Below are 15,663 nucleotides of genomic sequence, written 5' to 3'. Positions count from 1 at the left end.
TACAGCTGAGTGTAACCTTCCCGCAAAAACATTAATGACAAAGACAATTAAACAAAATTAGCAATCTGACCCAAGTATAAGTTTCTCACAAAATGAAAGTCAATTCAGTGATAATAAAATCTCAGTGACAATGAAAATGCAAATAGACCGAGATGTCAGTCTTTAGCCCTGTGCGAAATCAGAATTAATTTCTTACCTCAATATAACTGCATGTCAAAGTTCTGCTCTTATTGTTGGCCGCGGGTTGGAGGAAATGCATTGCAATAATTATTATTATTTTTTTTAAAAGTTATCTGAAAATTTTCTTTAAGGAAATGCAAGGGAATCAAATGATTTTTTTTTTGTTAAAAATTGTTTTGAAATCAACATTATTATTGGGGCGATTCTTTAAAGTCAATTACAATGAATGTACATTAGATTATCTGATGAGCGCAAAGCTGCATGAATACTTATTTAATAAAAATATACCTCATCCTGAATCTCGACCATTGCGGTGCCGACGCCCGCCGACTGCTCTGGGCTACCACTACTGAACTCTCTCGCAACTAGATCGCAACTCTACTCGGCTACAACTGCCGACAGACTACTGTACTGCACTGCGCCTCGAGTGCAACTGCTCTCTGGTCAGAGATTCTACAATGCCTCATCATCGCTGCCACACAACATACGTGTTTCAACACCTTTCTGAATAATAAACGGATTGACCATGGCGAAGGACTGACTATATTCAGTATGGGATACCACAAGAAACCGCGGTGCAGTGGGAAGGGTCTTCGATTCAGTAGCCTCTTTACGTTTACGTTTCGTCGACGTCGATGGAGAGGATGATTGACTCATTGCAAGGAAATCACCCATGATTGCCAGCATATCTGATGGCACGCTCCTTCCAACTGGGGGATCCCTTCACAAGGGTGTGCACCCACCTTAGGTGATTGTTCACACCTCAGGTCATACCTCCCAAACTCCTGGTGGAGGAACCAATGGGCAATTTGGGAAGGTTACAGCACAGGCAGTCACCCTTCACTGGACCTGGCCTGTACCTGGGGGTACGTGCAAACTCTACCTGTCGACCTGGGGCTGGGAATTATGTGTTACCCAGTCACCTTTTACGCGTCAGACTAGTGGGCCGGTCTTCAGGAGTGCACAGAGAGGAAGAAGAAAAAAGCGAATCCTTAAACTCCGACGCGGAGGAACGAGGAGAAGGGAAACAAAGAAAGGAAAAGGGAGCCAAAAAGAAAGCTGAGACTGTTCGCAGGTCAGCGACAGAATGCAGAACATTCCCAATAATACCCCAGACATGTACCCCAAGGAAGGGGAAAAAGAATAGCAAGAGGATAGACATACAGCACGGGAGGGAAAAAGTGCTGCAAAGGCTGGGGTCCCGTGGTAGCCAAGCACGAACCCACCAAAGAGTGGCGAGCCTCCCGCCCGGTCCTGTTGGGTGAGCAGACTTATGTAAGGCCTTGCATTGTTACGGAGAGTGAGAAGTTCGTTTGTATTTTTGTGCTGATGAACATGCTGTAGTCGTTCCTTCTGTTTCCTGAGAGTAGCACAATATGCCTCCGAGTTGATCGTTGCACCATGAGTAAGGACGTCAAATAAAATTACCCCTTTAGAGTCCCAGAAGAACATCACCATGACTTCACTGATATAGGTTGCAGCTTTGAACTTTTTCTTCAGAGGAGAGGTGGAGTGGTGCCAGTTCAAGGATTGCCACTTTGCTTCCGTTTATAAGTGATGAACCGGTTTTTTACTGCCTGTGATGTTGTTGGGAAAAAATTGTTACAACCAGCCTCTTAACACGCAAGTAATTCTGCACAGATGGTCCTCCTTTGCTCTTTACGGTTTTCTGCTAAGAGGCGAGGAACCCATCGGGCATACACTGAGTACCCTAAATGGTGACAGTGTGTCAGCACTACTAACAGAGACGTCCAGTTCAGCAGTGAGGTTTTGACTGTGACCAGTCGATCACATGGAATGAGAGTGTCCGCACGTTCCCAGATTGCAGGATCCAGCTGTGTGCAACCAGCCTCCCCATATGAGATTGGACAGGTTTGTGTAACATTTCGTTATGACAGTCGTGTAATCCAACGACTCACCATGCTTTTGTTCACTCCCAGGTCTCTGTAGACATTCCGCAAGAGCCTATGAATATCTGTGATGCTCTGTGTTTCCTGAAAAAGGAACTTAATGACAGCGCTCTGCTTGGAACGCATCTCTATTACAGTCGCCATTTGAAGGCTACACATAGCGGCGCCACCAATCGGGACTTCATCAAACTATAGGGGTGGAAGCAAGAACATTCCATCATATCCCACAACAAATTCCATGTTTTTTAACCCAAAACTGGCTGAGGAAAAAATGTGTTGCATTACTTACTAAGCGCCCCTCTTACATCAACGTCAATATATCGCAGAATTTTGGATACTACCTTTGGATACAACTAACAATCCAACATCACTGCCTTGCTGATGCATTTACGGGCCCTTTTTTAAGCTGTAACTGACCATAAACAGCATTATTTGCCATTAATTATACCTTGACATGGTTAGCCTTTGAGAGTTCCCACGGACTGGGTGAATTATTTATCAACAGCTGTTAATATATATTTAGTAACGTTTAAAGAAGGAAAAGGTGTGCACGAAATTAAGGTTTCCATCGCCTTTTTATTATTAATGTAGAACAGTAGAATAAGTTTTACTTCTTACTGAAGTTGAAACACACAGATATATCAGAGGTGCTGCAACGCACATGCGATGGCCACAGCCAGGAGACGCGCAGTGCAGCGGTCTTATCTATCCAATGCACTGCCTCATGCCACACACCTGTCTTGCTGACAATCACGCAGCAGGAATAATACATTTGTCAAGGCTGTCAGACGCCTCCTGGTGGTCAATGCATGTTGGATCTAGCATTGTGTAGTATACAGATATGTGCATAATTATGTTGAAGGTGTTTGAATATCGGCCACTGGTTACACATTTCAGGCAGCTTATATACACATGCAATATGCCATTTGTTGGTGAATTTAAGAATGTCATACAGCATTTGTTCGCATATTTACGCATATCATACGTCGTCCTGGCATGTTCACAAATAATACACTGGTCAGCTAGTACTGTAGGAAATCACCTTGAAAGTCCAATAATATCGTCACTTTTTTTAAAATTCAGAGCAAAATTCGCCTCTGTAGGAGTATGTGATTCACTTACTGTGGAGCACAGACTTCGAATGATGCCTATTGGATGAGATCAAAATACAAGGTTGGGGAGGGGGGCGGGAGGGGGGGGATGGAGGGAGCTTGATTTTGATTGGCCGACCTCCTACTCTCTCCAGTGGAGACATCGAGACGAGACGCCAGTGACTTTGAAAACGTGAATATGACATTCACGATCTCGTCAGCTGTAATATGACATGAAAAGTAACTAGACGGTTATCCAAAACATACACTGATACCTACTAAGGTAAAGGTAATTTCAAAAGTACTCCATGAACCATTATAGTTTACAGTATGTACATAACGTGGACCACTTTAATCCATAATGTGGAGTAACTCTGGATAGATAAAAGTTATATCGCCAAAGAGTGTCATACATTGCTACTAATAACCGTGATCTTGAACGGGATTTTCGAGGTTATTTGGAGGTTTCAGTGATTTCTTAAAGTGGTAATCCTAATATTTGATCCAAGATTTGAAAAGAAGGCGAATTTTAGATATAAAACGATACATTATTAAAGGTCTTTGCTAGCTCAATGAAGGTCAGATTAACTTAGAGGAGAGATACAGCAAAATACAGTTTTAGATACAAATTGAAAGGGTTATTTCGAGGAATGAGAAGCGAGGGGACTCATTCAGTGACTTGTAAATCCATGATTCACCTTTTATTGATGTTCTTTCTTTCTTGCAAGTGCCACAATAACATTTATACACTGATGTATCTATTTTCACCAATAAACACGTTAATTAATACTTCCAAGTTCAAATCTCTGCACTTTTCAAAACGAGGTTTCCATGAGACCAAACTCAACCTTCGAATTACCTTCAATAATTACCTTTAAAATCATGGTTATTGGTAATGATACGTGACGTCTTATACCCCTTCCATTCTGCATCTAAAATTGTGTTTTGCTGTATCCCACATCTATTCTAAGTTAATCCCTACTAGAACTAAAACATATTTGTTTGTTTAACCTTCAGTGAACCTTTCCGTGACTGAATAATGTATGATTTTATACGAAAAATTTCTTGCTCTTTTAAAATCTTAAATCAAATATTAGGATTCCCATTTTAAGAAAATCTCTATAACCCCCGAATCAACTTTCCTCTAGAATCATACTGAACATGCTGAGAATGTTGCCAATCACATCATACGATGCTTCCAGTTCTTTGAGAAATCCATTGAAGCAGTAATTGACATTATGACCCACAAAAAATTCACGCAGTGTAGTGAGATGAGCAAATAAATGATGTTGTTGTTGTTGTGTGTTGTTGTTGTTGTGGTCTTCAGTCCTGAGACTGGTTTGATGCAGCTCTCCATGCTAATCTATCCTGTGCAAGCTTCTTCATCTCCCAGTACCTACTGCAACTTACATCCTTCTGAATCTGCTTAGTGTATTCATCTCTTGGTCTCCCTCTAAGATTTTTACCCTCCACACTGCCCTCCATTGCTAAATTTGTGATCCCTTAATGCCTCAGGACATGTCCTACCAACCGATCCCTTCTTTTAGTCAAGTTGTGCCACAAACTTCTCTTCTCCCCAATCCTATTCAATACCTCCTCATTAGTTACGTGATCTACCTACCTAATCTTCAACATTCTTCTGTAGCACCACATTTCAAAAGCTTCTATTCTCTTCTTGTCCAAACTATTTATTGTCCATGTTTCACTTCCATACATGGCTACACTCCATACAAATACTTTCAGAAAGGACTTCCTGACACTTACATCTATACTCGATGTTAACAAATTTCTCTTCCTCAGAAACGCTTTCCTTGCCATTGCCAGTCTACATTTTATATCCTCTCTACTTCGACCATCATCAGTTATTTTTCTCCCCAAATAGCAAAACTCCTTTACTACTTTCCTAATCTAATTCCCTCAACATCACCCGACGTAATTCGACTACATTCCATTATCCTCGTTTTGCTTTTGTTGATGTTCATCTTATATCCTCCTTTCAAGACACTGTCCATTCCGTTCAACTGCTCTTCCAAGTCCTTTGCTGTCTCTGACAGAATTACAGTGTAATCGGCGAACCTCAAAGTTTTTATTTCTTCTCCCTGGATTTTAATACCTACTAGAAATTTTTCTTTTGTTTCCTTTACTGCTTGCTCAATATACAGATTGAATAACATCGCGGATAGGCTACAACCCTGTCTCACTCCCTTCCCAACCACTGCTTCCCTTTCATGCCCCTCGACTCTTGTAACTCCCATCTGGTTTCTGTACAAATTGTAAATAGCCTTTCGCTCCCTGTATTTTACCCCTGCCACCTTTAGAATTTGAAAGAGAGTATTCCAGTCAACATTGTCAAAAGCTTTCTCTAAGTCTACAAATGCCAGAAACGTAGGTTTGGCCTTCCTTAATCTTCCTTCTAAGATAAGTCGTAAGGTCAATATTGCCTCACGTGTTCCAACATTTCTACGGAATCCAAACTGATCTTCCCCGAGGTCGGCTTCTACCAGTTTTTCCATTCGTCTGTAAATAATTCGCGTTAGTATTTTGCAGCTGTGACTTATTGAACTGATAGTTCGGTAATTTTCACATCTGTCAACACCTGCTTTCTTTGGGATTGGAATTATTATATTGTTCTTGAAGTCTGAGGGTATTTCGCCTGTCTCGTACATCTTGCTCACCAGATGTTGAGCTTTGTCAGGACTGGCTCTCCCAAGGCCGTCAGTAGTTCTAATGGAATGTTGTCTACTCCTGGGGCCTTGTTTCGACTCAGGTCTTTCAGTGCTCTGTCAAACTCTTCACACAGTATCGTATCTCCCATTTCATCTTCATCTACATCCTCTTCCATTTCCATAATATTGTCCTCAAGTACATCGCCCTTGTATAGACCCTCTATATACTCCTTCCACCTTTCTGCTTTCCCCTCTTTGCTTAGAACTGGGTTTCTATCTGAGCTCTTGATATTCATACAAGTGGCTCTCTTTTCTCCAAAGGTCTCTTTAATTTTCCTTTAGGCTGTACCTATCTTACCCCTAGTGAGATAAGCCTCTACATCCTTACATTTGTCCTCTAGCCATGCCTGCTTAACCATTTTGCACTTCCTGTCGATCTCATTTTTTAGACGTTTGTATTCCTTTTTGCCTGCTTCATTTACTGCATTTTTATATTTTCTTCTTTCATCAATTAAATTCAATATTTCTTCTGTTACCCAGGGATTTCTACTAGCCCTCGTCTTTTTACCTACTTGCTCCTCTGCCGCCTTCACTACTTCATCTCTCAGAGCTACCCATTCTTCTTCTACTGTAATTCTTTCCCCCAGTCCTGCCAATTGTTCCCTTACGCTCTCCTTGAAACTCTGTACAACCTCTGGTTCTTTCAGTTTATCCAGGTCCCATCTCCTTAAATTCCCATCTTTTTGCAGTTTCTTCAGTTTTAATCTATAGTTCATAACCAATAGATTGTGGTCAGAGTCCACATCTGCCCCTGGAAATGTCTTACAATTTAAAACCTGGTTCCTAAATCTCTGTCTTACCATTATATAATCTATCTGAAACCTGTCAATATCTCCAGGATTCTTCCGTGTATACAACCTTCTTTTATGATTCTTGAACCAAGTGTTAGCTATGATTAAGTTATGCTCTGTGCAAAATTCTACCAGACGGCTTTCTCTTTCATTTCTTAGCTCAATCCATATTCACCTACTATGTTTCCTTCTCTGCCTTTTCCTACTGTCGAATTCCAGTCACCCATGACTATTAAATTTTCGTCTTCCTTCACTACCTGAATAATTTCTTTTATCTCATCATACATTTCTTCAAGTTCTTCGTCATCTGCAGAGCTAGTTGGCATATAAACTTGTACTACTGTAGTAGGCATGGGCTTCGTGTGATGATGATACTGTAAATTGTTTCAGTATATCAAACAATATTTACAAGGCCGTAAATAGATTCTTTTCACTTTATTCTTCGTGGCTTGTTTTCTAAGTGCCAAAAACACCAAAACTTATTGTTATCTTTCAGTAGAACTGCCCTTTACACTGTCGAAACAATTTTCATTAGAAAGAGTGTATATTATTTAGAGTCTTATTGGTACAAAGTGTTGACTTTTTCTTTGTAAGGTATTATAAAATGTAAGTACCCTTTTGCTTTCAGATTTTTTGCCTGTCTTCTAGAAGAAAAATATCCAGTCCTCATGCAACCTTTGTAGTGTGTCATGAAAACAAACCAAACCATAAAATAAACGCTAAGAAGACACAAAATTCACTTGGCAAAGCCTATTGCTCATTGCCTCACTGACCAACTCGTAACTGAGAGGCAGTAGTTAGTATACCCAGTTCTTTGAAGAGGTTTCTACAGGACGTCCGTGAATTTACTCCACAAATAATACGTATTACACGCTTCTGGACTCTGAAAACTTTTGTTTGACTTGAAGAGTTACCCCAAAATATTATACCATATGACATTACGGAATGAAAGTAGGCAAAGTATGCAAGCTTTGTCATTTTTATGTCGCCTATGTCTGCTAACACTCGAATTGCAAATACAGATTTGTTAAGGCATTTCTGCAGTTCTGTGGTGTGCTCTTCCCAACTGAATTTATTATCAAGTTGTAATCCCAGGAATTTAAGACTGTCAATCTCTTCTATCTGCTCTTCTTCGTATTTTATGCATATGCTGGGTGGAAACCTCTTACAGGTTCTGAATTGCATATAGTGAGTCTTTTCGAAGTTTAATGTCAGTGAGTTGGCTTTAAACCATTTATTAATATCCACGAAAATATCATTAGCAGATCTTTGTACGGGATCGTCAACTGCTTTATTGAGGAAATATTTTCCGCTAACACGAGCCTTCTATCAATGACATTTGTGTAATTTATACTAGCAAGGTATTTGTGACTGTGGATGTCATTGCACTGAGACACATACACAGACGTTAGAATTGTACTCTATCTAGTTTTTCTAATATCGTTTTGTTGCCTCCATGGCAGAACATGCTCCCAAAACAAATTCTAGTACCAGTACTCTACAAATAAGTAAAATGATGTGAGGATCCACTTCCACCATACGTGTGTCAGACTTCGTAACACATTTATGTTCTCTTCGATCTGGTCAAGAAGATACTTTATACAAGAATTCCAGGTTAAAGCAGAATTCAAAAGCATGTGAAAGAACATGGGGAATGGGTCTTTGAAATCGATATTATCGATATTTACCCATTTCTAGTGTATTATTTACCACTTCATATCTACGATGGGTAAAGATCATTGCAGTAATTTCTTTCTTTAGATATTTCTAGTTCGTTATTGGAAGTTAATCATCGAAACTATTGACTGATCGATAATGCTGATAACTGGTCAACAACTGGACCCAGAAAGAGGGACATTGTTGTACAAGCGGACCACAGCAATGTAAACGGCATTTCGTATCCAAAAATAATAATGTTCTCACTCTGTACTACACAGATAAGCAATGGGAATGCTTGACGACTGATTGGGGCCTACGTTACCTCTTGTAATTCTGTGACAGGCTCCTTCCTCTGTGACACTAGCAGTGTTGAAAATGAAGTAATATTTAAATACAAGGCAACAGTTCAACATTAAAGGAATGGGCGCTGCTCTGGTATTGAAAATGACGCAGTTATACTAGGATTTTATTTCTTTTCTTAAATATCACAAGACATAACACTTTTGATGTATTAATATTATATACCCATTCGAATCTCTCTCAGGTGCAGATCACAAGTCTGGAGACCGATTTTCCTTGTACATAGCTACATTTTGCCCGTCGCAATTACCACCCAATTCAACTTTAGATAGCACAGTAGTAAGTTCCAGACTGGCATGCATTGCACAATGTAATACTTTCGCCATTAATCCTTGAGGTGTAATTCACAGTTCGACACAGATGGTGCACTCGGCACGGTGTGGCAGGCGTATTGCTGGTGTGGTCTCCAGTCCTAAGACTGGTTTGGTGAAGCTCTCCGTGGCATCCTATCCTGTGCAAGCGTCTTCATCTCCGAATAACTACTGCAACCTAAATCCTTCTGAATCCTATTGTTGTGTTCATGTCTTGATCTCCCTCTACGATTTTGCTCTCTCCCGTCCCATGCTTCGCTCCAGCATTGCTTGGTGATCCCTTGATGTCTCAGAATGTGTCCTATCAACCGACCGTTTCTTTTAGTCAAGCTCTGCTACAAATTTCATGTTCCTCAATTCTACTCAGTACCTTATCATTAGTTATGAGATTTAACCACCTATTCCTCAGCTTTATTCCATAGCACCACATTTCAAAAGCCTCTATTCTTGTCTAAACTGTTTATCGCCCATGTTTCACTTTCGTACATAGCTACACTCCAGACAAATACCTTCAGAAAGCCGGCCGGAGTGGCCGAGCGGTTCTAGGCGCTACAGTCTGGAACCGCGCGACCGATACGGTCGCAGGCTCGAATCCTGCCTCGGGCATGGATGTGTGTGATGTCCTTATGTTAGTTAGGTTTAAGTAGTTCTAAGTTCTAGGGGACTTATGACCTCAGCAGTTGAGTCCCATAGTGCTCAAAGCCATTTGAACCAACCTTCAGAAAAGACTTTCTAACACTTAAATCTATGTTCGATCTTAAATTTCTCTGCTTCAGAAACGCTTCTCTTGCCGTTGCCAATCTATATTTTAGGTAATTTCAATTACGTTTTATCATAAAGATACGGAAACTTTCTTTTGCAAGTGAAATTTATTCTTGAGTATCATACCTGTGTCGCCTATTCATGTTAGGCATCTTCAGTGGTATTCATTTTTGTTTCCTGTTCATGTAGCCATTCGTTGTTCTGTATGTGCTAAATGCGCATAATACAGACTTCTCCCAGTGAACATGTAACATGTGCACTTAGCACACACAGAACAACAAATCGCTGCATGAACAGGACAAAAAACTGAATACCACTTAAGATGCGTAACATCAATAGAAGAAACATGTCTAGCACTTAGAATAAATTTTAGTTGCAAAAGACTAAAGTTTTCTTATCTTTATGATAAAGCATAATTGAAGTTATTATTGCTAACTGAGGAAAATGGATGCAAATATTAACAATATATTTTATAAATCTCTACTTCGGCCATCGTCAGTTATTTTGCTGCCCAAATAGCAAACCTCATCCACCATTTTTAGCGTCATTTCGTAAGCTAATTTCTTCAGCATCACCAGATTTAATTCGACTACATTCCAGTTTCACCAATGTAAATCATTTCCCACAAAAACTGTTTCCATATAGAGTCGAAAGTGCATCGCCTATCCGATTCCGCATTGTACTGGTACGCGTACCGCTAGTTAATTACTTATAATTGCCCCAATAGAATTTCTGTCGCCTTACACTGTTCCAGGCTCCGACGAACAAGCCAACTCATACTCGTTACTGGCGAGCTATCGACAGTGGGTACAACGATACACAGTTTACAATTGGACAGCTCTGCATGTTGACAACCAATTACGAAGACTACCCGCGAACGTGCAAGAATTTGGCAGATAATATTAAATTCTCGTATGTAACGGATGTATCTAGTAGTTTTGATTATTAAGCCTAGTTTACATGACGACATTTGGTTGCGCCATTCGTTGCGTGGAATGTGTTGCACGCAAGTGGTTTCATATATGACTGTAGACACGGCGACACCAGTATACACTTCAGTTTCATCGTTTTGTGGGTCCCTGAATCGTGTCTGAAATGAAAGTTTTGGCAGCTTCACATCGCACAAGTTGCGTGGAATCGCTGCATAAGAAAAAAATAAGAAACAATGTTTCGATAAGTGACTGGATGAAGAAGAGACGTCGGCTCGGTTGCTCAGCATCCTTGCTGAAACAATTTATAACGGAAGATCCAAGAAGTTCTTTTAATTATCTTAGAATGTCACCAGCACTGTTCACGTTCCTTCTAAATAGAGTTAAGTATGTGATAAGGAATAAAGGTACTGTAGTGCATAAAGCACTGTCACCAGAACTGAAATTACGTATCATATTGCTTGCATTACAATCGAGAACACTCGGCATGCTATAAGATACGGTTGTAGTTGGTTATGACGCTATTTCATTAACACCAATAATTATTAATATTAACAGTAATAATTTTTAACATTAGCAACAATAATTACTCGAAACAGGCCGCATTAAGAAGAGAATGGTTTGCAAACTACTCTCTTGAAGAGAGATCTTTACAGTGGCAATATTTCAAAATTCTAACATATGTGAATGGGGAGCACTGCAGCGACGTTTTAAATAGATGAATATTGAATAAAGGATGCAGCTTCTTGAATTTGTATAGCCTTCCCTACTGTCAACAATATTCCTTAACAAAGAGTTGGCCAACTCGAACGATGGGATTTTAGTCTTGTAGACGAGAGCATTGCCACAGCTAGAATTACACTTGCTTGTATTTTTCTTAATTCAGTTATATATGTGCTCCTAACTCCATAAATTTTGCCCTGCAATTCAGATATCGTCAAGCCATCTATGTTATGATCGCACATGACAGTCTCAGCGGCAACAATATGTTTCCTATCTTTGTAATCAGCGTTACTGAAATCCCACAAACACATATGCAAAGCATAGATATCCAAAAAGCGAACATTACTCTCTGTTCCCCACTTCATATTTCAGTTTGTCTACACTCTACGAACACACATAACCTCAAAACTTATGCAACTAGTGTCGCCAAAGTTGGAACACGCCGAAAGTGTATAGTTTCACCAACGAGTTGCGCAAACGCGCTGCCCGCATTCACATGGCCGGTAGCGCAGTTGCCTGCAACCTAGTGTCGTCGTGTAAACTAGGCTTTCCTTTGAATCATGGTACCTATGCGTGCAGACCTGGGATGCGGTGTTGTCACGTTGTAGGATGCGCACGATGTGGGAGCAGGGACACTTGAGCCACCTGCGCATGCGCTGGAACTCCAAGAAACCGTCCTGCATAGACGACCGGGACTTCGTCAGCGTCGACCTGGCCACCATTTCGCCCGCCTTCATGCTTCTGGTTTCCGCTGTGCTACTCTCCCTGCTGCTCCTGCTGCAAGAAAGCGCTACGGCTAGGCAGACACACGAGAACAGACCAGCAAACTTTTCACATTCAAGACCCATGCAAGGTATGTACAATATGTTTGTTATCTACATCCACACTCTGCAAACCACTGCAAAGTGCATATCAGAGGGTACGTCTCACTGTACCAGTTATTAGAGTTTCTTCCCACTCCATTCACGTATGGAGCGCTGGAAGAAGATTGATTGAATAACTTTGTGCGTGATGTAATTATTCAGATATTGTCTTCACGACCACTGTGCGAACAATATGTAGCGGTTTTTAATATATTCCAAGAGTCATCATTTAAAACCGCTTCTTGAAACTTTGGTAGTGGGCTTTCTCGGGATAGTTAACGTCTGTCTTTAAGAGTCTGACAGTTCAGTTTCTCCAGCGTCACTCTCCCCACAGGTCAAACAAACCTGCAACCATTAATGCTGCCCTTCTCTGTATATGTAGAATATCCCCTATTAGTTCTATTTGGTAGGGGTCCCACGCACTTGAGCAATATTCTAGAATCTGTCACATGAATGATTGGTAAGCATCTCCTTTGTAGATTGATTGCACTTCCCCAATATTCTACAAATAAAGTGAAGTCTACTACATCCTTCACCCACAAGTTTGCCTATGTGATCATTCTATTTCATATCCCTACGAAGTGTAACACCCAAATATTTGTATGAGTTGACCGATTCCAACTGTGACTCACTAATACGATTGTCATACGATACTACTTTTCTTGTTTCGTGAAGTGCATAATTTTACGTTTCTGAATATTTAAAGCAAGTTGCCAGTCTTTGCACCAGTTTGATTAGTGCTTACGGGCGCTAAACGGCGAGGTCACCAACCCCATTATGCAGATTCTTTCAGACTCTACCTTATGATTGGTAACTCCATCGTCTGCAAAAAGTCTGAGGTTACTATTAATATTGTCCTCAAGGTCATTAATATAAAACATAAACAGCAAGGTTCCGAACACACTCATCTGGGGCCAACCTGAAGTCACTTGTACATCGGACGATAACTCTCAATCCGAGATAACATGTATTAAGGTGCGTTTTTTATTGAGTGTTAAAACTATACAGCGTGACGGTAAATGCGGACAAAATGCAGGAAACCATCCCTTACAGGATAATGAGCAAATAGAGGTCGTATAGACACATAACTGGAAATGTGCTCCAAGGGAAGTGCACCCAGTTCAAGGTGGATATAAGATCTTCGACAGTGCCCTGGTATCAGCACCATCAGACTTCCCATCAGTGTGAGATAAGCCAGACGACCATGTGGAACATCCTCCACAACTGCCACCCATCCGTATTATTTACAACATGTGCAGTCCTTATTACCTACAGACTTGCCTATGTAGCAACAGTTTCGTCGTTAGTTCGTTACACGAGCCACAATGGTGCCGAGATTACTGCCATCCATCCTATTCACAGGTGAGGATACCTTTAAGAATGGTGATATCGATAACCTTCACAGCACCGACTTGTGGGCTACTTAGAATTCCGATGGTGGCAGTCAATCATCAGCATCGGTTCAGCCTCAATGTATGTGTGGAAAGTAATAACGACTGCCTCATGTGACCAGTCATTCCTCCACAACGCCTCACAGGCGACGGGTATCTGCACTTTCCTGTGGGTGACCCTGCCTCCCCCGCTGAAATACCTGACTGTGGTGGTACTGCCATCTTGAGTGTGAAGCTTCAACACTTGTGCAGGCAGAACATTTATACTTGTCTAGAGTGTTCAGTCAACGAAACCTACACTGCCAAAGATCTTTCATCTCCACCTTCAAGTGGGTGTACCTCCCTTGGAACCATTTGCGGTCATATGTCCACATGACTTTTGTTTGCTCCTTATCCTTTAAAGGACCTTTTCCTGCAGTTTGATCCCATTTAGGAAAATCACATAAGGAGAAAGTAAGGACTAATGCAGGGATGCAGCCTACCATCAACGTTGTTCATTTTGTGTGTTGAAGTGGCAATAAAGGAAGTGAAAGAAATTTTCGGAAGAAGAATACGAGATCAAGTGGAACAGATAACAATGCTAAGTTTTCCATGTGGCATGACCCCTCTGTCTGGGTGTGAGGAAGACCGACCTGATGAAACAAACGGGCAGTGTAAGAGCGGCAGATAAAAAATTAGTAACGTCAAGAACACACCATAGCATCATCTCTGGCCCTTATAATGGCCTCAGTTTGATGGGGAAGAGAAACGACAAGCTTATTCAACTGTGGCATATCCACCTGAAGTAGCCCACTGATGATTTAATCCCATATAGCTATTATGAAGAGACTTCAAAAAGTGAGTTACACAATAAGCCTTCATGTGCGAGCAAAGTAGAAAGGCATGCAGTATTGTCTGTTCCCGACATGGCATTGTTTTGATGAGTCGGATCATATTCTGAATACCTCTCTGCGAAAGGGACTGAAGTCAGCAGCGCCGGCCGGCCGCTGGTGGCCGAGCGGTTCTGTCGCTACAGTCTGGAACCGCGCGACCGCTACGGTCGCAGGTTCGAATCCTGCCTCGGGCATGGATGTGTGTGTTGTCCTTAGGTTAGTTAGGTTTAAGTAGTTCTAAGTTCTAGGGGACTTATGACCTCAGCAATTGAGTCCCATAGTGCTCAGAGCCATTTGAATCAGCAGCGCCTGCTACATGTTATAGCTGTGATCTGTTTCACATGACAGGTTAGGGTTCAAGTGCGGATAGATGTTGGGATTATCTATCCTGTCGACATCTGATACCTTGGTGTTGATTGTTCCCTTTCCTTTTCAATGTTACTAACGATGTTAGTCCGCTGTTTTGCATTCATTGCTTTAAATCTCTGTTTCAGCTCTTAGTTCTGCTTTCTGTGCCTTCATCGCTTCGTCGATCATATCTACACAACCCTTGTGTTGTTGGATTACCTCCTGCGCCAGGGTACTGCCTTGGTCTAGCATACCTGCCTCGGCTCTATCCTTTATTTTCTTAACGTCTTTATCCTTTCTTGCTCCTTTCTCATGAATTGGGTATTTAAACCTATGTACCTTGTTTCAATGACAGGTCTTGCACCTGTTCAGGTAGATCTGATTGCAACTTATCAACGGTACCTACGAGTGTGTTTATATTCTGGCACAATTGTGACTGCTCCTGCTGCATTTTTGTCTGAGCTTCAGATAACTCTTTCACCTTTTCCGCGATCTGTTCTTATGTCTCACCTACTGATGAAACTTTCTGGCTTAAATTATTTGTATCTTGCGACAAATCAGTGAGCAATTGTGTTTTTAGATCTTTCGCCATACTTACAATTTTATCAGATTATTCATTTGAAAGAGCAGCACGCCGATTTTTTGCCAGGTCACTGAACTGTTGTGTTATGTTGGTTTTGAAAGCTTGAGGTGCTGCCTTTTGTGTATTTGTCTATTTTGAAAAATTATTAAATTACTCATCTATAC

The 15,663-nt window shown here is 41.0% G+C and overlaps 1 protein-coding gene across 1 annotated transcript in view; it reads left to right on the top strand.

Moving 5' to 3' along the window:
- The window catches only part of LOC126252400 (uncharacterized), a 151,562-nt gene that overhangs the window by 90,630 nt on the left and 45,269 nt on the right, over positions 1 to 15,663 (top strand). The window contains exon 7 of the mRNA XM_049953290.1: positions 12,051 to 12,295. Coding sequence (XP_049809247.1) covers positions 12,051 to 12,295 — 245 coding nt within the window. The remainder of the gene's footprint in view (positions 1 to 12,050; positions 12,296 to 15,663) is intronic.

Source organism: Schistocerca nitens, chromosome 4, assembly GCF_023898315.1.
Source record: "Schistocerca nitens isolate TAMUIC-IGC-003100 chromosome 4, iqSchNite1.1, whole genome shotgun sequence".
Lineage (NCBI taxonomy): Eukaryota > Metazoa > Arthropoda > Insecta > Orthoptera > Acrididae > Schistocerca > Schistocerca nitens.
This window is presented reverse-complemented; position numbering and strand designations above follow the sequence as displayed.